The sequence below is a fragment of the Silurus aristotelis genome, assembly GCF_946808225.1.
Source record: "Silurus aristotelis genome assembly, chromosome: 11".
Classification (NCBI taxonomy): Eukaryota; Metazoa; Chordata; class Actinopteri; order Siluriformes; family Siluridae; genus Silurus; species Silurus aristotelis.
In genome coordinates, this window is record NC_139584.1 from 5,683,457 (window position 1) to 5,706,085 (window position 22,629).

Consider the following 22,629-nt stretch of genomic DNA (forward strand, 5'->3'; position numbering starts at 1 on the left):
TTGAGACCTCGGATCCAAAGCTGGAATTTTCTGTAAACTCTAAATAAAAACAGAATGCAATGTTTTAGCTAAGATCATAATCCCATATTTTATTTTACTAATAACATTAATATTACTATTTTTACTAGTACACTCGTTACAAATGCTACTAAAACTACCAATGCTGCTGCTACTTTCTTTGCTACTATTATTACTTCTACAATCATTGCTACTGCTATTTCTATTAATGTTTCTACTTAAACTGCTGTAATTAATAGGAATAGTTTTACTACTAACCAACAGTTGCAAATGCTTCTGTCATTACTACTGCTACTTTTAATAAGTCATATCATGTCAAATGTGATATGAAGATCGTGGAAGTGAATTATGATCTTACTAAAACACAATTAACTACATTTTTTTTTTCAGAGTTACATTTCATACAGTGTATAAATACACTTAGATATTTTCAGGAACCGATGATTTGCAGTGCTCTAATATGAGGTGACATAAACTCTTTGTGTAACCTTTAGCCTCTGACCTGTAGGGGGTCAGCGTGTGTCCCTGCAGAGGCCAAACTCATTAGCTTTAATGTAGGAGGAGGAGAAATCTGGAAGTTTGTCAGAGGATGATGTTCAAGAGCATAGGGTTTGTGCAGTGGCACTGGGGTAGTGAAGGGGGATATAACAGGCTAACAAAAAGTGACAGTTTCAAGGGTATTTAAGTATTTAAAGGTATATGTTGGGGATAATTAGTGGTATTTTTACGGAATATTGGGATATTTTGGGTTGTATGGTGGGCCATTTTGGGGATATTTGATGGCATTTGTGGAATATTTGGCATATTTGGGGGTGTTGAAAAAGATTGGGGATAAGTGTAAATATTTATGGAATATTGTTTATTTGGCTATTCCGGGGTAATTTGGTGTTTTGGAGCGTATTTGAAACTGAGTAGGGCTTTTTAAGAATTGCATTTCTGAGAATAAGGTTTAAATGGTTATTACTGGGAGTTATCAGGCAGGATTGTGAACAGTAGAAGTGTGCAGAATGTACAATGGGTAGTTGTAGTTATATATTTGGAGAGTTTTTATTGGTGTTCAAGGGTATTTATGTATATGGTCTTGTTTCATTTAGGCACAATGAAAGTTTATCATCAAATGTGTGTTCAAGAGTATAAGATTTTTGCAGTGACATTGGGGTAGTAAAGGGGAATATAACAGGCTAACAAAAAGGGTACAGTTTGAGTATTTGTACGGTATTTATAACATATTGGAGGATTTATTTTTTTTTTTTAATTAAAAATAAAGGTACTTGGTTCTGGTGTATTGAATATGCAATTGTAATTTGGGGTAATATAATAATAATAATAATAATAATAATAATAATAATAATAATAATAATGGAGGGTATCTTTCAGGGTTTTTTAATAATATGGGATTTTTGAGGTTAGAGGATGTGAAATGGGATTATTCAGGGATACTGTTGTGAATTTGAGAGAATGGTATTCAAGAGTATATTGTTATTTCTATGGTTATTTTTTGAGCTGAGGGTATTGGGCAGTATTGGGTGTAGTGGAGATGGTATATGGGTTGTTTTGGATATCCAGACATATCGAGGGTATACTGGAGATAGATTGGAGTATCAGAAGTTTTGGAATTTGGATATACTCAAAGTTATGGGGTTTGGTGGGGTTTGTGGTATGGGGATATAGAGAATATTGGTGAGGTATTTGAAAGATGTTTGGTTAATAATTGAATTTAGGAATATTGGGATGTTTAAAGTATTCTAACATGGAGGGTTTGAGGGTATTTAATTATACAATTTGGAAGACATCCACAGGTGTCTCAGACTGTAATGATGGTATTTTATGCTCTATATGATAAATAGGGTATGTGGTTTGGGACTTGCCAAATGTGACACGTGATTGTGTTGTACTAGTATACTTGGTTAGTTTTAGTGTCGTGTGGTACTAGTGTACATGGTTTGATCACATAGCTGTTTCTTCCCCCCCCTTTACCTGTTTTTGTTAAAATAGTGCACTATGTAGTGAACAGGGTGCGGTTTTAGAACAATGTTGTGTTTAATCTTGTGAGACTGGAGGAGAAGGGATGATGGTCCTTGCTTGTGCTGAAAAGTTGATGAACAGTCCAAGGGAACAGCGTGCATAAGAACTCCTCGCGGCATGCACCCTGCTCCCTCATAAATATCCATTTTAGCGTTGGACTGTGGTGATCGATGCCGTTTAAACGCAGGAATTCGCCGTAAGGAGTTTGCTTTATCTAATTGGCCGTCGCTAAAAAATGAAGTGGGCAGCAGACGCGAGATGAGGGGGGAATTTTTTACTTCTCTGTGCTTCGTTCATCCATCATGGACGCCCTCTCGAAACGCTAACCGCCCATTTGTTTCTGGAGCACAAATACCCATAATGCTCCTCTGTCATGCTCCAAGCAGGACTCGACCTGCCATCACCTCGGGAGGCGGCCTGCGGGAGGCGAGGCTCTGAGTTATAAACTGCTGCACATCATTTATTTATTTTTATTTCTGTGGTGAAGTTTAACTTCATGAGGATTAAAACGATGGAGGAGGGGCTTTAATCTCTTTTTCTTTCTCTCTCTCTTTCTCTCTTTCTCTTACTCACTCACTCACACACACCCACACAAATATATTCAAAAGCATTCTGAGTATTAGAACACCTTTTTTAATCCCCACTCCTTTTTTTATCCCACTCACCTTTTTAAGCCCTGTCCCCTTTCACCCAACTCATCTGTTTAAGCCCCCCCTTTTTCACCCATTCACCTGTTTTAAGAAATGCTCTTTTCACTCCACTCACTTGTTATAAACCCCTCCCACTTTTCACCCCAGTAATCAGTTTTAAGATCCTCCTTCTTTTCACCCCACTTACCCCTTTTTTCACCCCATTCATCCCTTTATTTGTACACACTTACCCTATTTTCTACCCCTCCTTGATTAAAAGTATATCTCTTCTTACTCTTTCAGGGTCGAGCGCTGCTACACTGGGCATGTGACCGAGGACACAAAGAACTTGTGACTTTCTTACTGAACAACAATGCCAACATTAACAGCCAGGTAAACACACACACACACACACACACACACACACACACACACACACACACACACACACACACACACACACACACACACATTATTTTAGTGGTGTCTTCACAATACAATAATCAACATCATCACAATTCCTGTCCTGTCTACGAGACATTTGCGGTCCAAGGATCCAGCACAGGGCCATCCCATGATTCAGTTCACTGCTTAGTTGCCATGTTTACAGGCCACTAGGAATGCAAAGGAATATTTTAAGTGTACATTGTTTTGCTGATGGGGAATTTCGAACGCACCATGAGGGGCAAAGTGCAGTAATTCAGGAAGAATTAAAAAAACGATATTTAAGATGTTTATTTGTAATGCACAAGCAAGTCATCATACTGCAGTAAAAGTTTCCCAGCAGCCAAGGTGACCCTCAGTTAAGTATTCAAATAAAGTATCATCATGATATGGACACACAGTCTAGAGGTTTGCAATCGGATTGCTCCGGGTTAATTCTTCTGATCCCGCTCGTCCTGATCCTCCATCGGACAGATCAATCAGAAGTAATCAGACAAATTGTTTGCTTTTTTTAATTTTATATATATATATATATATATATATATATATATATATATATATATATATATATATATATATATTAGTCCATATTATTAGAACATTTACAAATGACTTTCATTTGTTATATTGAAGATCAAAGATTAGCACAGCAGGAGGATTTAATATTTAGCCTCAGTCAGATTTGTGCTCGTAGACGAGCTACAACTTCCAGCATCTGTTAAGCAAAAATTATGTTGAACCTAACCCAAAGAAATGATAGTTTTTAACATATTGCCGTGCAAAGGTTTTAGGCAGGTGTGTAGAAATTCTGTAAAGAACGAATGCTTTCAAAAATATATGTATATTTTAATTGTTTATTTATTATCAATTTACACAATGCTGCAAAGTGAGTAAACAGAATTACAATTCAAATCAAATCCTACACCACTCCTAAATCAATTCATACACTTGCACAAAGTCATTTTGTATAATCTGAGTCAGCTGTATGATTATAACCAGTTATACCAAGCAGGTACTAAGAATCATTAAGTTCATATTTAGGTTGAAACAGTCATTAACTAAAACAGAAACAGCTGTGTCATAGGCTTCAAACTGGGTAAGGAACAGTCACAGAAGGCTGGATAACTGTTTTATATCACAGGTCATATACCATGGCAAGACTGAGCACAGCAGCAAGACACAAGGTAGTTTTACTGCAGCAGCAAGTTCTTTCCCAGGCAAAGATTTCACTGCAGACTAAAGTGTCAAAATGTGGTGTTCAAGCTACCTGCCTAAAACATTTACACAGTACTGTATAAACTGTGTGTGTGTGTAGATAGATAGATAGATAGATCGATCTAATGCTCACGTGATAGTCACAGGTTTGTAAGCACTTTTGCTTCATTTTCTAATTTATGAAACATTTTTGTTTGTTAATCTTGTCATCAGCTTAATCACTTTATTGGAAAGTGGAACTTCAGAATGTTGTCAGTATTAGTTTTGTCCCACTTTTGCTTTAATAATAGGTTGGTATAAATGTTAGATCAGATTCAAGCTTGAACCCTGGAACACAGCAAAATACAAAACTTCTTCAAATTGTTCTTGCGTTTTCAATCGCCAGGATTCACATAAGTCTAAACAGAACTAAATGTGTAGTGTCTGACCTGTCGCCACTGCCGTCATAGCTTCTTATATTAAAAAAAAAAAGTCACATTGACTCTAAAACACTAACATTTGTTACACATTTGTTTATATTTAATATTCCAAAAAAAGAAACCCAGAGAACGGTTTCTTTCCCCGGCTTTGACTCCATTATATGGGTTATTCATCTGCACAAATCCGATTTTATATAGCCATTAAATAAAAGTGATTATTTTCATTTGTTGATTGTGTGTGAGTGGCACCCCCCCCCCCCTTCTAACACGCACGTTGTAAATGTAATAATATTAAAAATTAATCAGTTGATGGTAGCACTGTATTTATCAGTAATCCTGGATCAAGGGGACTACAACAGGTAGTGGCTCCATCCTCAAGCTTGAGCTTCTTTGTTCTTTATTTTTTGATTTTAAATAACATTTTTGTTTGTGCCACCTGTCGAAGATTTAGTGGTCTCTGACAGGTTTACAGGTTTGTGTTAATATTAATGTGGTTGTTCCAATATGTTCTTGTTTGCATAGTAAGAATTGTTTTTTGAAAGTAGAGCTGAAACGATTCCTCGAGTAACTCAAGTGCATCGAAATACAAAAAAAAATCATTGAGGCAAATAATTTGCTAGTGATTCTGATGCATCCGGAAATGTTGGATGTTTACGAGAAATAAAGTCAGATTTGCTAGGAAATAAGTCGGAATTAAGCAAACTTTTTAATGCGAAGGAAACGGGCTTCCATGGGATTCAGGCCAAAGAAAACGACAGATATTATATTTTTATATATGATCTTTTAATTGATATATTTGCATTAGAATTTTGATGTAATATGGCAGATAAATGCTCTAAAGGAGTTTAGTTTTCACATATACTCTAGTATGCAATTTTAGGCATACAAGAATAAACGGCAACAAAAGGAAACAAATTACTTTTTTCTTTTAAGACACCCGTCTTATTTTTTTATTGTAAATTTAGTATTGCTCTTTAATAAAGAAAACGTAAGAGCGTGAGAGCGAGAGAGCGAGAGAGAGAGAGAACATAGAGCAATGTAAGGGAACAAACATTTATAGCTACGTAAAATAAGTGAGAATGTCACTATAAAAAATATAAAAAAATTTGTGTCAAAATCATTGGAAAGTTGTTGCAGAGTCAGAGGAATAAAACGCTTAGGGATTTCAAAGTGTTTTACTGAGTGTTTTACTGTAGCACACAGACACTTGGTAAGTGATTATTGCACACACCAAATACACATACCTAAGGGAAAAATGAGTTAAAGACATGGCTGTGGGTGTGTTAGTCAATGTGTATGTGTCGGTGTTTACTGAGATGAGGAATTCTATGCACATGATGGCTGATACCATATTAATCCCAGCATACAAATTTGACACCCCCCCCCCACACACACACACACACACACATATACACACAAATATACACACACATATACACACACATATACACACACACACACACACACACACACACACACACACACACATATATATATATATATATATATATATATATATATATATATATATATATATACATACACACACACACACACACACACACACACACAAACACACAGAGTCTTAGCAGCTTATTGAGATTCAGTGGTGAGAGTGACTATACATTCAGACCCCTCGTGTTTTTTTTTAGCCATGCAACAAATCACCCTGATCTCTGCATCATAACCAATCTCGCATTCAATCCGTCAGAACCATGCCGACTTCTCACTGAAGCTTTCTGCTCCCAAACACATTGTTGAGTGTTTTTTTTCTTTTCTTTTCAACCAAACGCTGGTTGCAAGAATTTTGCATTTATTTTGCAAATAAATTTTGTGAATCTATATTAGATGATAATAATAAACCGTTGCCTCTGGTTTTTCGGGTGGATAAATGTGAATTATATGTATTAAGTCAAATCTTTTTATAAAGCACATTACAAACATTACAATATTGGTAGGATAAATATTTAGGACCGTATAAAAGAATTTAATGAAAATGAATGCACATGCATTTTGAAGGAAGAAACTAAAATACACTTTTCAATTGGACACACTGCTACGGTTTGTCTCGATTTGAACTTGCAATCTCCGGACAAGTTTCTACTGCCGAGTGTCTATTGATTATATTTAATAAATTATAAACTTTAAAAGTTATGATGTAATGTATATCTGACTACTACTTGGTCAGATATACACTTAGTACACCCAGTTTCAACTTTACAGGCTGAGTTACAACTTTACCCCAACTTTACATTCATCTGTATACTTTGACAACCAGACCTACTACTTTACACTCTGACTGATGACTTTTGACCCAGACTTTTCCCCCTGACTTGCATTATACCTACATTTATAAATTTACACTCTGGTGTATGACTTTACATCGACAGTTACATTTGCCAGCTTGACTTATTAGTATACAGCTTGATTTACAGTACCAGTCACCCTTTTGACTTTGCACCAAGTAGTACTTATTTACAGTCCAGCTTGATTTTACACCCAGACCAACTACTTTATATGTTGACATTTGACTTCACACAGAATTGCAACTTTATACTTTGACTTATAACCTAACACCCTCATTTATTTTTTTACATTCAGATGTGATGTTACACTTAGACCTGAATTACGAGCTTATACTCTTTCTTAGAACTTGATGCCCAGATGTATAACTTTACCCCCTGACTTATGACTTTACCATTTGACTTTACCTTCACTTAAAACTTACATTCAGCTTGTTCTACTTTGTATTTGTTTTTTTTGTAAGAGTTTACACTTTGACTTATTAGTTTATATTTAGTTTATCCTGACTTACCGCTTTACACCCTGACTTATGACTTTACACCTTGACATTTTTCTTTACCCCCAGACTTCTAAAACTTACATCCATCTTGTTTTACAAACCCGATTCCAGAAAAGTTGGGACACTGTACAAATTGTGACTAAAAAAGGAATGCAATAATTTACAAATCTAAAACTTATATTTTATTCACAATAGAATATAGATAACATATAAAATGTTGAAAGTGAGACATTTTGAAATGTCATGCCAAATATTGGCTCATTTTGGATTTCATGAGAGCTACACATTCCAAAAAAGTTGGGACAGGTAGCAATAAGAGGCCGGAAAAGGGAACAGCTGGAGGACCAATTTGCAACTTATTAGGTCAATTGCCAACATTATTGGATATAAAAAGAGCCTCGCAGAGTGGCAGTGTCTCTCAGACGTCAAGATGGGCAGAGAATCAACAATTCCCCAATGCTGCAGCAAAAAGTAGTGGAGCAATATCAGAAAGGAGGTACTCAGAAAAAAACTGAAAAGAAGTTGAAGTTATCATCATCTACAGTGCATAATATCATCCAAAGATTCAGAGAATCTGGAACAATCTCTGTGCATAAGGGTCAAGGTATGATGGTATGGGGTTGCATGAGTGCATGTGGCATGGGCAGCTTACACATCTGGAAAGGCACCATCAATGCTGAAAGGTATATCTAACTTCTAGAACAACATATGCTTCCATCCAGACATCGTCTCTTTCAGGGAATACCTTGCATTTTCCAACATGACAATGCCAGACCACATACTGCATCAATTATGGGATCAATTAAGGATCCGAGTACTGAAATGGCCAGCCTGCAGTCCAGATCTTTCACCCATAGAAAACATTTGGTGCATCATAAAGAGGAAGATGCGACAAAGAAGACCTAAGACAGTTGAGCAGCTAGAAGCCTGTATTAGACAAGAATGGGACAACGTTCCTATTCCGAAACTTGAGCAGCTTGTCTCCTCAGTCTCCAGACGTTTGCAGACTGTTATAAAAAGAAGTGGGGATGCCACACAGTGGTAAACATGGTCTTGTCCCAACTTTTTTGAGATGTGTCGATGCCATGAAATTTTAAAGCAACTTATTTTCCCCTTAATATGATACATTTTACGTACATACATTTTTCTCATTTTAAACATTTGTCATCTATGTTGTATTCTAAATAAAATATTGAAATTTTTAATTTCCACATCATTGCATTCTGTTTTTATACACAATTTGTACAGTGTCCCAACTTTTTTGCAATCGGGTTTGTACTTTGTATATGATTTAAAAAAAATATATAAATAAGCATGTTTTTCATACTGCTGGTATGCTAACATTTCTCTCTTTGGTAGTATGCTAATGTGTATCCAGTTGTTTAAAGGTTAATATTGGTAAAATTGCTAGAACGCTAATGTGTATTGAATTAAGAGCAGCAGTCCATTAGCTGACACTAACATCACCTTTTTGCTTTCACCATCTTTACTGTTGCTGAGTTGATTTAAAAATTTGACCTAAACAGGACGTAAAATCCCCCCCCCCAAAAAAAAAAAAATATATATATATATATATTAAAAAAAGCGCAAAACATGTGACAAGCATCATCATCGGCCGTTCAGATTTTTTTTCTTGCTGCTCCTTATTCGTCGCTGCCAGCCACAATATGGACACTCAACAGCTTTATTCCTGCTGCTCACATAAAGCGTGCACATAAATACTGCAGAACATTAAAGCTGTCCACAGAGAGAGAGTGAGTGAGAGAATGAATGAATTAAAGTATTTCCCAGCAGAGGCTGGAATTGCCCTGCTGCTTCTGCTGCTGCTTTATTGGTCTTTTCCCCACATGAGCTCTTTAGCCTTGCCTCAAGCATTGATTTTCATATTAGTGTGGTTTATGCATTTATTTATTTTCAGTATTTGTTTTTAAACTGTGCAGATGATCCCATGCTTGCCCATGTTAATTCCCTGCCCCTCCTGGCCTAAAGTGGAATCACTTAATGGAGCCTAAGATGTCCCAGGGGGATGGATGCAGGAAGGGGGGTTAGAGGGATGGCTGGATGGAGGCAGTGAGGGAGGGAGGACTGAATATGGTTAGTGTTTTGTTTACAGAGACGCTCTCTAAATGCTGAATAGGCACACTGAGAAAAGACGGGTAAATCAATGGCGAGAAACCATCAGCGGTTAAAAAAATAATAGAAAAAAAAAAAAGATGGAGGAGTGCTGGAATGAATGCTGATCTGTCCTCCTGCTGGGAGTGAGTCAGGTTGCATCCATGACTGCTTAAGGCATTTTAGTGGGATGTACTAGGTGGGACTATACAGTCTATGGTCAAAAGTATGTACATGCCTCAGCAGTGATGTGCTTGTTGAGCGCTTTAGTATTTACTCAACTACAAGAGCATTAGTCAGGAGTCTCCAGTTCATCAAATGTGTTCAGTGAACTTAAGGAGGTCAAGGCTCTATGCGAGACAATTCAGTTCTTCCACTCAAATTTTCCTCACCAACAACCTTGTCTGCATGGAGCTTGCTTTGTGCACAAAAGCATCGCCATGCTGGAACAGTGTTTGGGTCTTTTGAAGGGGAATTGTAACGAGGACATGTATGAGGACAGTGTGACAGCAGTAAAGTGTGCAGTAGGAACGACAGACTGGTTCAAGGTGGAGGTTGGACTGCATCAAGGATCGGCTCCGGGCCCTTTCCTGTTTGCAGTGGTGATAGACAGGTTGACGGACGAGGTCAGACAGGAGTCTCCATGGACTATGATGTTTGCGGATGATTTTGTGACTTTTGGTGAGAGTAGGTGACAGGTTGGGAAGAGCCAGGAGAGCCAGAGGTACATGCTGGAGAGAAGGGGAATGAAAGTAAGTGGGAGTAAGACAGAGTACATGTGTGTGAGTAAGAGGGAGGGCAGTGGAGTGGTGTGGTTGCAGGGAGAGGTGAGGGAGTGATATTGAGATGGTTTGTATATGTGCAGAGGAGGGACATGGGGTATATCGGTAGAAGAATGTTGAGGATGGAGCCACCAGGAAGAAGGAAAAAAGGAAGACCAAGGAGGTGGTTTATAGATGTGGTGAGGGAAGACATGCAGGTAATTGATGGCTCAAGACCATCCTCCAACATTACTGCTGAAGACAATTGGAGAATATTCGGACTTCACACCACATCTCACAATGCTATTCTGGACTTCCTATTTTAGGCATTTACACTATTGTTGGGATTCCAATTCACCAATTGTGCCATTTAGGAACTATATTTACCCCTGTTTATCCCAGTTTACCCCTGGTAGTTACCCCTGGTAGTAGTGAACAGTAGTTCACTACTGTTCCAACCTGACCTTGAACTTCAAGGTCTAATATTCCAAGAGATTTAGTTACATAATCTTGCCATCCTGTTTTTCTAACTTATGTTGCAACAAGCAGTCATCTAAACATCAGTTTAACTTGCCCTTCCTGGTCTGAGAAGATACCCTAACCAAACCTTATAGAATCCCTAAGTAGATACCTCAACCATACACAAACTCAACCCCAGCTGCCCAGAGTTACACCACAAACTCAATTTCCTAATTTTACCTGGACCCTCATTCGCAACCCACAACCACTGACATCTCATTCACCCTAATTTGCACCCTTTCCCCTTACCTTGAAGCTATAAGTTCAGTTTTTGGAAGAAACTGACAATTTAGTTTGTGCCGGACTGGAAGAATGTTTTTAGGTCTGCCCTCTCTGCTCAGCTCATGTGGTGCCTGGTCAAGAAGGGCAACTAAATAGATCACTCATACTTGAATATTTCATATATCTTGGAATTCCAATGTAGTCCATATGTTGAATCCTTAGAAGGCATCCTAAGTAGGTGTTGAAGCTGTAATTTACAGCAACTGTAATCTCAAGGACAGACTGAAGGGTATAACGAGTCCGCACACACACAAACACTGACTCTCGCAACACACACTGTGAGTGGCAAGGTGAACGCACACACGCACACGCACACAGGTGAAGCAGATGCAATTAGGACTAACCGGATGTCCTGATCCTTTTAGGACAGCTACACTCACACACACACAAACACACAAACACATGCAGAACAGTGTGTACACGTCCAATTGTTTTTCAAGTGTATTGTGTGTGTGTTCTGATGAATGGCATTTGCTGATTAGTGTTGATCTGCATAAGAACAGAGCAAAGCTCTATCGATCCCTCTATCCGCTGCACTCTCATCATAAATCATCATTACTTACCCATTTCCCTCACTTCTCCAACTGTACTGTCAAGAGAAAGAGAAAGAAAGAGAGAGATAGAGAGAGAGGTGGGGGATGAGAAAAAAAGAAGGGATTAAAGTCAGATTACGAGACTAAAAGATGAAAGAAGAAACACATTGAAAGGGACAGAGGGGATAAAATAAGAAATGAAGAGCAGGAGTAAAGAGATATAAAGAGTTTAAAGAACAAGAAAAACCAAAAGGAAGTGAGAGAAAGAAAGACAGAGCAAGAGAGAGAGAGAGAGAGAGAGAGAGAGAGCGAGCATAAGAAAGATCATCACATGAGACCTACTTTTCTCTCTAAATTCCCTCTTTATTCTTTATCCTTTCTGTCTGTTCATGTTTCTTTTCTCATCTTTTCTCTCCTCCCTCTTGTGTGTGTGTGTGTGTGTGTGTGTGTGTGTGTGTGTGTGTGTGTGTGTGTGTGTGTGTGTGTGTGTGTGTGTGTGTGTGTGTGTCTACACCGCTCTTATAATCCAATTGGTGAATACTCAGGGGTTTTTGGCTTGAGACGTGGAGTGATAGAGCGAGAGTGGAATATTGATAGACTCTATGGAGTACACACACACACACACACTCCCAGCAATGACATTTAAATATAATTTATTAGTAATATTTATTGTTAATTAATTATTAATATTAATAATATAGTTATTATTATAGTTGTTATTTATCTGTCTCTTTTTTTATTGGTCAGGGTGTAAATGACCCTCGACTGTGTTTCATTCGGAATTCATCATACACTTCATAATCTGTCATCAGTCCTAGTGAAAGGAAGAGAAAAGTGTATTTTTAAAAAATCAACAAAGACAGAATTAAACAAGGAAGGAAGAAAAGAAAGTAAAAAAAAAAAAAAAAGAGAAAGTGGATGAAGCGGACAAAGTATTGAGAAAAAAGAAAAAAGAAAAGAAGGATGATGAGGGAAAAGTGAAAAAGGTGAATTATCATAATGAAGCTTGAACAAAGTTCAGTGTGTGTGTGTGTGTGTGTGTGTGTGTGTGTGTGTGTGTGTGTGTGTGTGTGTGTGTGTCTGTCTGTCTGTCTTAATGGATAGATGATGTACAGGGTCACACCTCACACTCAGCCCCAACAAAATGGCCGACAATCCAATTTTTTCTCGATTCCATCAGACTGCTCCTGATTTATTAGGCTGAGCATAAACACACACACATCATCAGTGATGTGTCATGTCTTCCTGTTGTAACTGCTGTACCATGATCCTCTGTGTGTGTCCGTGTGTGTGTGTGTGTGTGTGTGTGTGTGTGTGTGTGTGTGTGTGTGTTACTGAAGGAGTTTACAGTTGCTAAATCTGTTCATATTTAATTATACCTTTACACTATATATATATATAAAACACACACACACTGAGCTCTCTGGATCACTAGGGATTTGTTTTCATGTTACACTGGTTTTGTGTGTGTGTGTGTGTGTGTGTGTGTGTGTGTGTGTGTGTGTGTGTGTGTGTGTGTGTGTGTGTGTGTACGTATACACTGCACTCACTGGGGCAACAAATGATTAAAGGGCAATTAAAAGCTCATCACTCGTGTGACGGTCGTGACCAGCGGGCAATTAAAGCATTTAACCTAGATGACGTGTGTGTCATCTGCTAAACGTCTTGATTTACAGATCTCACACACACACACACACACACATGAAAATATGAACATATTAATGTTTTAAATGTTGTAAATGTTGTGTTGCTCTTTGTCTGTTGTCTGTTTTTCTATTTTTTTTTTTTTTTTTTTTGTTCTTCTTAATTTCTCCCTCTATGTGACTCTTATACTCCAACACATAAGTATCAGACTGTTAGAATTGTGTTTAATTTTTACTCTGTTACTGATTAAAATCCTGTCTTCTGTCTATCATGCCATCCTGGGCCTATTACATTCTATTGCTCTGTTCTTTGGCCTGTTGCGCCGTCCTCTGTGTTTTGTGTCATCTTTCACCCTGTTGCTCTGTCCTTTGGTCTGTCACTCCATCTTTTGGTTTTATTGCCCTGTTCTTTGGTTTAGATCACTTTGTCTTTTAGTCTGTCACTCTGTTCATTGATCTGTCTCTCCATCCTTTGGTACAGTGCCCTATCCTATGGTTTTATGGCTCTGTTCTTTTGGTTCATTGCCCTGTCCATGGCGTACTGCGTCTTCCCTGGCGTACCAGTTCATTTTTTTATCATTTCATCTTCAGATGATGACTCCTTTATGTTTATTATGTCTTCTCTGGGTGTTTGCAATTTTAAGTATTTTTTTTGTTGTCTATTTCCTGCCTCTGGTCTTAGTGCTTGATGTCCTGTTTTTGTTTTAAGTTTCTTTTTCTAAAAAAAAACAGGTCTCTTCATGGATTCTATTAGTGTTTAATGGTTTTTGCTTTTGACTAGTCAGAATCCAGAACTCAGCAGTGTCTCACCTCTCTCTCTCTCTCTCTTTTTTTTTCAGGACAATGAAGGTCAGACTCCTCTGCATTATGGTAAGAACCTCACGTTTCCTGGGATCTGCATGACTTTAAAGTGATGGGAGACATTTAAAAAACATTTTTCAGCATTTCGTTATACTTATGCCTAATAAAACGAGCTGTAAATAAAAAAGCAAAAAAGGAAGGGGTGGGCAGCCGAGAAAAAATGCACACTAATCTAAAATAAGAGCAAGGAAAAGAAATAAGGAACAGGGAGTTTACGAAACAAGGAACCCTAAAACCAGGTGTAAAATAGGGAAGCAAGCAGTTTAAGAAATAATGATTTAAGAAGAGTTTTGGGGAAACAGGGAACTAAAACTAGGGCACATGGAAATGAGTTTTAGGAGTGAAGATGGAATGAGGGAACGAGAACTAGGGGCCTTGGCCTTGAAGTTAGCGATGAGACTAGGTGGATTGGAACACGCAGATGTTAGTGACTGCAGCTGCGTTTTCTCTCATTGTTCCATCAAGTGAATTTCATCCATCACTGTCTTCTTTGTGTGTGTGTGTGTGTGTGTGTGTGTGTGTGTGTGTGTGTGTGTGTGTGTGTGTGTGTGTGTGTGTGTGTGTGTGTGTGTGTGTAAGTAATAATCACCAGTTGTCCCAGAGGAAATCAGCTCTCTTTCCATGTCACATAACAACACACGTGTGTGTGTGTGTGTGTGTGCGCGTGTGTGTGCGTGTGCACCATCTGTCCTCGGACTGTACACTTGTCAGGATGGGAAAAACCCCCAAAAACATTAGAGGTGAAGTGTGTGTGTGGATGCAGAGCTACAATATTCATGACAAGTAGCTTTACTATACATAATGCACAGGGATTGGTGTATGACCAATCAACAGTGTTTTAAACAGCAAGCTTATTCCCTAGTAGCTTCTTGTCTAAAGAATAGTACTGACTCTGAGCTGAGGAGGAAGTAAGAAAGGGTTCCTGGAAATAAAATTAGCCTGATTTACTCTGATGGAAATACATTAGTGGCGGGCGGTGCATTTGGTACCTGGGCCTTCAGTGGGGACTTACCTGACTTAATCCACCTCTTAATACCATTTTACTAAAGCAAGAAACCCAGTTAAGACTGCAAAACTCTACATTACAATCACAACTGTGCACCAACATCATCTGAAGCAGTTCAGAATCAATATTTGTCTAATAACATGACAAATACATAAAAATGTAAATAAAATACAACCTACTCACCAGAGATGCATACTTAAAATTTGCACCGCTCCTCAGAAGCTATAATCCAGTGGTACCGCTCGTATTCACTGGTCTGGAAGTGGTGAACAAACCCTTTACCAGGCTGCGACAAGCTAGCTAGCTTCAGGGTTGGCCAACCTCCTCACGATGTCTAGATTTTGTTGAAAATATATTTTTAAGTATGTCAGAGACCAAATCAATTTCTCTTCCTCCGTAGGCATAAAAAAAGTCTAACTCTGATGTATTAATGTGTGCAGAGGTACACACATGTTTTACCAGTCGAACTCGGCTGTAACAGTTTCCCTCTGACCAACCAATCAGAAGACGGAAAATGCTGACGCTTACTCTGGGCCAGCGAGCTGCCCTGTGAGGCGAATATGAAATCTGATTGGTTAGAGAAACAGAGCAATTTATTAAGGAGACTATGGTTAAAAAAAGGCCTACAGAAAGGACTTTGAAGGCCCTGGGCAGATTAGATTGACATGGCAGCACATAGAGGCTGAAATCTGATTGGAGAAAAAAAACTAAATCCACATACACAGTACTGGAAGCAGTGCAGCCAAGAGAAACGCTACGAAATGGCGAGAAACTGTTGAGAATAAATTAATACAATTTCATGAAACAAATATTTGTCAGTCAGCATTTTTACTCTTGAGTAAAGTGTGCGTGTGTGCGTGTGTGCGTGTGTGTGTGTGTATATGTGTAGGTGAGTGTGTATATGTGTAGGTGAGTGTGTGTGTGTGCGTGTGTGTGTGTATATGTGTAGGTGAGTGTGTGTGTGCATGTGCACAGTTGAGTGATTGACTCTGGCGTGTAAAAGCTCTCCAAATTTTTCAGCATCAGCTCAGGAGATTCACTAACCCGTTTAAGGACACACACACACACACACACACACACACACACACACACACACACACACACACACACACACACACACACACACAGACACACACTCTCTCTCACCCTGTGGAGGCTTTTGTGTGAATACACCTGTCTGTTTTTGGTGTGGATTAAAGATGTTGGTTGTTTTCTTCCATGTATCTTTCTCTTCCTTTCTCTCTCTTTCTGTCTCTCTCCATTCTTTGTCTCTCTTTCTATTTTCCATCTTGACTCTCTTTCTTTCTCTTCTCCTTTGCCTTTCTCTTTCTGTCTGTCTCTCGCTCTTTCTTTCTTTATTCCTCTGCCTTTTCCTCTTTCTTCCAATCTCTCTCCCTTTTGTGATCTCTCTTTATCTCCCTTTCTCTCACTCTTCCCCTGCCTGTTTTTCTCTCTCCTTTCTTCCTCTGCATGTTTCACTTTCTCAGCGTCTGCGTGTGAGTTTGGGGAGATAGTGAAGCTCCTCCTGCAGAGCGGTGCTGATCCCTCCATTAAAGACGGAGAAGGTTCTCTCCCCGAGGAAGTGACGGAGTCCAGTTCAATCTCGTCTCTCCTCCGACAGTACAGCGCTCCCAAAGGATAAAACACACACTCTCTCTCACACACACACACACACACACACTACACACACACACACTACACACACACACACACACACACAGTCTCTCTCTCTTTTTTTTTTCCTCCACCTGTATCACTTCACCTTTATTACTTTCTTTCTCAGTCTCTGTTGTAATGAGGACAGAGCTGAACCTGCTGTGTTTCTCGAGGCAGTATGTGGGTTAGGGGTTAGGGTTTAGGGTTTAGAGTTTAGGCAACAAGTTGAGGGTATCAGTAGGAATCTTTGTTTGTGCTTTGTCCAAATATTTCCCTGTGAGTTCAGTGCTTAAAGATATGATTCTTTATTAAACAGGGTTTAAGGGATTTCGAGTTAACAGTTTTCAGGGTTGGGGTGTAGGGGTTCATGAATTTAGGTCAATTTGCTAATCTGTAAACCCTCAAATTTAACAAATAAACACCTAAATTGCTAATCCCTAAACCCTAATCCCCAATTCTAACACTCATTCGTAGATGCAGAATAAACAACAATGAGCTGACTTCATCTTTACACCTGCCATATGTAGTGAACTTACTGCTAAGTGTGACACACACACACACACACACACACACACACACACACACACAAACGGTTTTATTTAAAAACAACAAAGGTTATACAGTGTTATTGTTCTATTAAAATTGCTGAATAATAAAAGCAGTGTGATCTTTTTTTTTTTTAATGTACAGATTTGTTAGATTTTCGTTTTCAGCTGTTTCAAACACAAATACAAAAAAAGAGCATCTTTGAACATCATTGTGACTATTCATATGATCATATTTGACACATTTATATAGAGATCGATCAGGCGATTTTGGGCATTTTTGAAATTAATCGGTATATTGTGCTGCAAATTAGGCCGATTATTAGTCACGCGCATTTGACACACCAAAACTTGCGTGTACGTTCTGCGCTTGCGTGAGAGAAAATAACTCTCCCATACCAGCAAGTAGCAGTAGTCTGTATTCCGCATCCAAACAGGAAGTCATGTCTGCTAATTTTCAAAAACGAGCAAAAATGACAAGCGTTGTCTGTGAGTTGTTTGGTTCTTGGTTCTGAGAGTTTGTTAAATTATGCACAATGATGTGAATTGAATTGTGCAATAAATGCATTTAGGGTGATATTTATACATGAAAACAAGCTCTCAGAAATGTATCCAAATTTCTGGACTGCTCTGAGAATATGTCTTATGTATCCAGTGTCAGTAGCTGAAGCAGAGAGGAGCTTTTCAAAGCTGAAACCAATCAATAGGGTAGATGTTGGGCCATGGTGTGGTTCACCCAAGGCCTCATTCAAGATAGAACCACCATTGCTGCTTGGTGGCATCTACTTATCACCAACATACAGTTCAGCATCAGTTCAACAGCAAGCAGAACATTTAGAGAGGAATAAATAATGGAAGAAACTCCTGACTTGCCACAACACCCATGGCCTTGTTTGCACGATTTTTTTGAAGAAGGTTTTGGACTGATGATCATCATTGTTTAAATCATTAATATCTTTCTATTAATAGACTGGTGTAAAAAGAGGAAGATTAGAGCTTTTTGACATAAAATGAGTTAAGCAAGAGTCTTGTGATTAAAAATTATAAGTCATAGCATAATAAATCATAGCACTTTGTTACTTAAATATATTTAAAGGCATATACTTTTACTTGTACTTTTACAAAAGTTTAAAGGGAGCAATATTTTAGAGTGTATCTCTACTTTTACCTAAGTACATTTATTGTGTACTTCGTCCATCACTGATTAAATATTAGATTTTATGAGATGGAGGGGGGAAAAAGAAAACCGGCATCCTATATCGTTCATCGGCTGCCGTGATTTCTAAAAATTGGCTTCGGCCAGAAAAAATCCCATATCAGTCGACCTCTCCATTTATACACTGATGTGTATGTGTACATCTGTGCTTTGATGCTTAAGTTGTTTACCTCTAAAATCCCATGATTAAATTTTTTGCAATTTGCCATTACACCTTTTATGCATTAAAAGTTGGAACTAAATTCTTTTTCTCGCTTTTCATGACAGCTATAAACTGAGCACTGACACTGAAGACCTCTTCCATTCGTTACATAAAAACATGTCTTCTTCCTGAAAATTGTTCAATATAAATGACAATCCTTTAATGGGTTGAAGCTAAGTGTGTGCTGTACCCGTCCCAGTGAATGAGCTGTTCCTATAGAAACAATAACATCAGAACGAGCGCATTATTATAAAGCTGCAATATTGTCGCTAACCCTTCTAAAAAAAAATACAAAATCACAGTCTAGGATGCTGAATGTTATGTCATGTGTACAAGCTGTGTTCATAGTGACGCATTTTTATAAAAGCTGACTCGGTGTTTGCCAATGTTGGTTGCTTCATTTTATTTACATCCCCTCCCTCTTCTTAGACACATATTCACACACAGAGATACACACTTTGAGTAATGATTTAAAATGGGTCATTTCGAGCAAAACAGGAGGGTTAAACACTCGTGTATGGTTTACACGTCTGCTTCTCTCTAACACCATTATTGCCAGATGGCAGGGTTTGTCTCCCCCCCCCCCCACTCCCTCTCTCCATCCTTTTCAGGATAAAAGCAATGGCGTGTCATCCTACTGGCCTTTGCTTAATGCAGCTTCAGCTCTGCTTAACATTCCCCTGGGTTTGAAAAACGCTGCGCCACACAAACACTGGACGCTAATACCCTCCTCAAACACTCCTCTTAGCTGCTCTGGGAGGGAAAAAAAATATGGCTGCATCCCAAATACTTATTATAGGAGTCCTTACTGGAATTCATTCCAGTTAGGGGAGAACAATACACAAAAAGAAACGATGACGTTTAGTTGCTATATGATGGAAATGATGACTAGCAAAAAAAAGTATAATAGGTCGTGTGTGAATTTAAGTGTCTTTTCTGAGCAATCAACAGACAATTACATTAGATTTGTGGCATACGCTCTTGTCCAGAGCGACTTACAACTGAGCAGTTGAGGGTTAAAGGCCTTGCTCAAGGAGCCAGCAGTGGCAGCTTAGTAGACTGGGGTTTAAACTCATGACTTTCCGATCCAAGGGCCACACTTCCTTCAGGAGAAGAATGGATTGGTCAGAATTCCTTTGGGAGTGTGTTTATGTAGCACCAGGGTTCTGGCGAAACGTATAATTTCACTGTGTACTGGGTCAACTACAGTATGTATATATATTTTAAATGACAATGAAAACTTTCTGGACTTGACTTGACGGTTCCACTCCATTCATCTGTTGTTCCAAAGTCTTCTAGATTTTTTTACCCACATCATTTGCCTGAACATCTGTTTTCTTGTTTCGAGGGGTCCTTTTTTTTTCCATTGGTGGTCAGACAAGGCCAGCAAGGCCTTCTCTGCTGGCCTTAACACTATCAGAAGCACTGACCTACATTTACAACCTAAATTCTAATATTTGTTTTTAACCAATCAGATTTAATATTCTCCTCACAGGGCAGCTAGCTAGCCCAGAATAGCGTCAGCATTTTTCCGTGTTCTGATTGGTTGGTCAAAGGAAAACTATTACAGCAGAGTTCGTCTGGCAAAACACGTGTGTAGTGCTGCATACATTAATACATCAGAGTTAGACTTTTTTATGCCTACGGAAGAAGAGAAATTTATTTGGTCTCGGACAAACTTAAAAATACATTTTTAAGAAAAGCTAGACATCGTGAGGAGGTTGGCCAAACCCAAAGCTAGCTAGCTTCATCTTTCCTGTAGCTTGTCTCAGCTAGGAAAGGGTTTGTTTGCCACTTCCAGACCAGTGAATACGAGCGTTTCCACTGGATTACCAACTCTGTGGAGCGGTGCATATTATGAGTCTGCATCTCCGGTGAGTAGGTTGTATTTTATTTAAATTGTAATGTTTTTGTCAGGTTATTAGACAAATATTGATCCTGAACTGCTCCAGATGATGCAGGTGAGGTTGTAGTGTAGAGGTTTGGAGTCTTAACTGGGTTTCTTGCTTTAGTAAAATGGTATTGACTCCCATATGTGAAACACCTCTCTCTCTGTAATACCACGCGTTGTGATATTGCCTTTTTGTACAGTTTTGATGGTTTCTATAATTGTGACGTGATAGTGGTGGTATTAAGAGGTGGATTAAGTCTGGTACGTCCCCACTGAAGCCCCAGGTACCAAATGCACCGCCCGACACAGTTTTTTCCCAGATTTAGAGGCTCCTTATGGTTTTCATAGGAAGTTTCATTAAAGTGAGAGAGATTTAAGCCCAAATAAACAAATGTTGATGTTTTTTAACTAACAGTTTCTTCCCTGCTTTTAAAATTTTTAAACTGTCAGACTGGAGCGATGGCTTTTGGGTAAAGGGTTAACTCTGTCCCTCATCCAGCACACATTTCTAACAGTAATTGAACCGTTATAATGCTGGTCAAGTGAACTCGAACTAAGGTGTGGTGGAAATATTGGAATGCAGATTTCTGCATTACGGTGCTTTTTGTAGACATGACAAAGCTTTCCTTTTTCCTGCTAATAAATTCCCCAGATTGTGTGTTAGTGTGAGTGTGTGAGTGTAAATTCAGACTGAAACGGCTATTCCTATATTTATTTATTCTTTCGGAATCGTTCTCCACAGGAAGTTTGTAATAAAAGCCCCCAATCGATGATAATGGCATTTGCGCATGTTTGTCATCTTTGCAAAAGCGTAACACGCAGGAATTTGTTCAGATTTATCCGTATCTCAGAGCTGTAAGTGGTGTGTAAATTATCCTGAATGAGTGTGTGGTGGTTTGTCTTGGTAAAGTCGCTCTGTTGCACTCAGACATTAATGAGGCGATCAATGGCCGAGCCGTACGCCACCACGCTGCTCGTCTAATGCACACGCTCCTCATTATTTATGTGTCTTTTACTTTCTACTCATGTGTGTCTGTATATGGGTTTGTTTATGCACATTTTTCGGTTTATTTATGTAGTGTTTAGGTGTGTATATTTAGCTTTATGTGTGTGAGTGTCCCTTTGAAACACTCACAGTAAAGCTATTTGTCCGTCTCCCACAGTGAGCGGATTACAGAGATTTTACTGCCTGAAACACTCCAGACCGCTGAACACATGGGCTACTTCTGGTGTGTGTGTGTGTGTGTGTGTGTGTGTGTGTGTGTGTGTGTGTGTGTGTGTGTGTGTGTGTGTGTGTGTGTGTGTGTGTTTCAGAATTAATTTTCTGCTACAAACAATTGCCACCATACATTACCTACAGAAACAAAGGTTTGTGGACACCTGACCACAATATTTGTACTTGCTTTTCAAACATCCCATTTCACATTAATATTTTTTGTCTTATTTTACACTTTTAGTCCCATTTATCTGATGCACAATTTTCCGAGCGGCCAATCAGATTGGCATTTCACTGCAAGTTTTATTCTGCATATTATTATGTTTGTGACAAATAAATCTTGAATCTTGAATCTTGAATCCTTCAGCCACAAGAATAGCCACTTAGATTTTTCAGTTCATAACAATTATCTTTTGTTTTGTAATATTGCAGCAGTTGTAGTTGTTATCTAATATATTTTATGCTAATAAGGTTGCTACTTAAGTCCAAAGTCACAGAATCAACTGGCACATTTTGCTGCAGTTTTGTTGTACAATTTTAGATAACCATTGTTTTAGATTTAAAAAAAAAAGCATTCTAGGTGGTATTTTAACATTTAACATTTCTATATTTTATTACTAAATGGTGGGCCAT

The 22,629-nt window shown here is 38.5% G+C and overlaps 1 protein-coding gene across 1 annotated transcript in view; it reads left to right on the plus strand.

Moving 5' to 3' along the window:
- The window catches only part of acbd6 (acyl-CoA binding domain containing 6), a 30,284-nt gene extending 12,700 nt beyond the window's left edge, over positions 1 to 17,584 (plus strand). Inside the window, exons 6-8 of the mRNA XM_083555254.1 lie at positions 2,976 to 3,065; positions 14,243 to 14,273; positions 16,758 to 17,584. Of these exons, the coding sequence (XP_083411380.1) occupies positions 2,976 to 3,065; positions 14,243 to 14,273; positions 16,758 to 16,912 (276 nt within the window). The 3' untranslated portion in view covers positions 16,913 to 17,584. The remainder of the gene's footprint in view (positions 1 to 2,975; positions 3,066 to 14,242; positions 14,274 to 16,757) is intronic.
- The last annotated feature ends 5,045 nt before the right edge of the window (positions 17,585 to 22,629 follow it).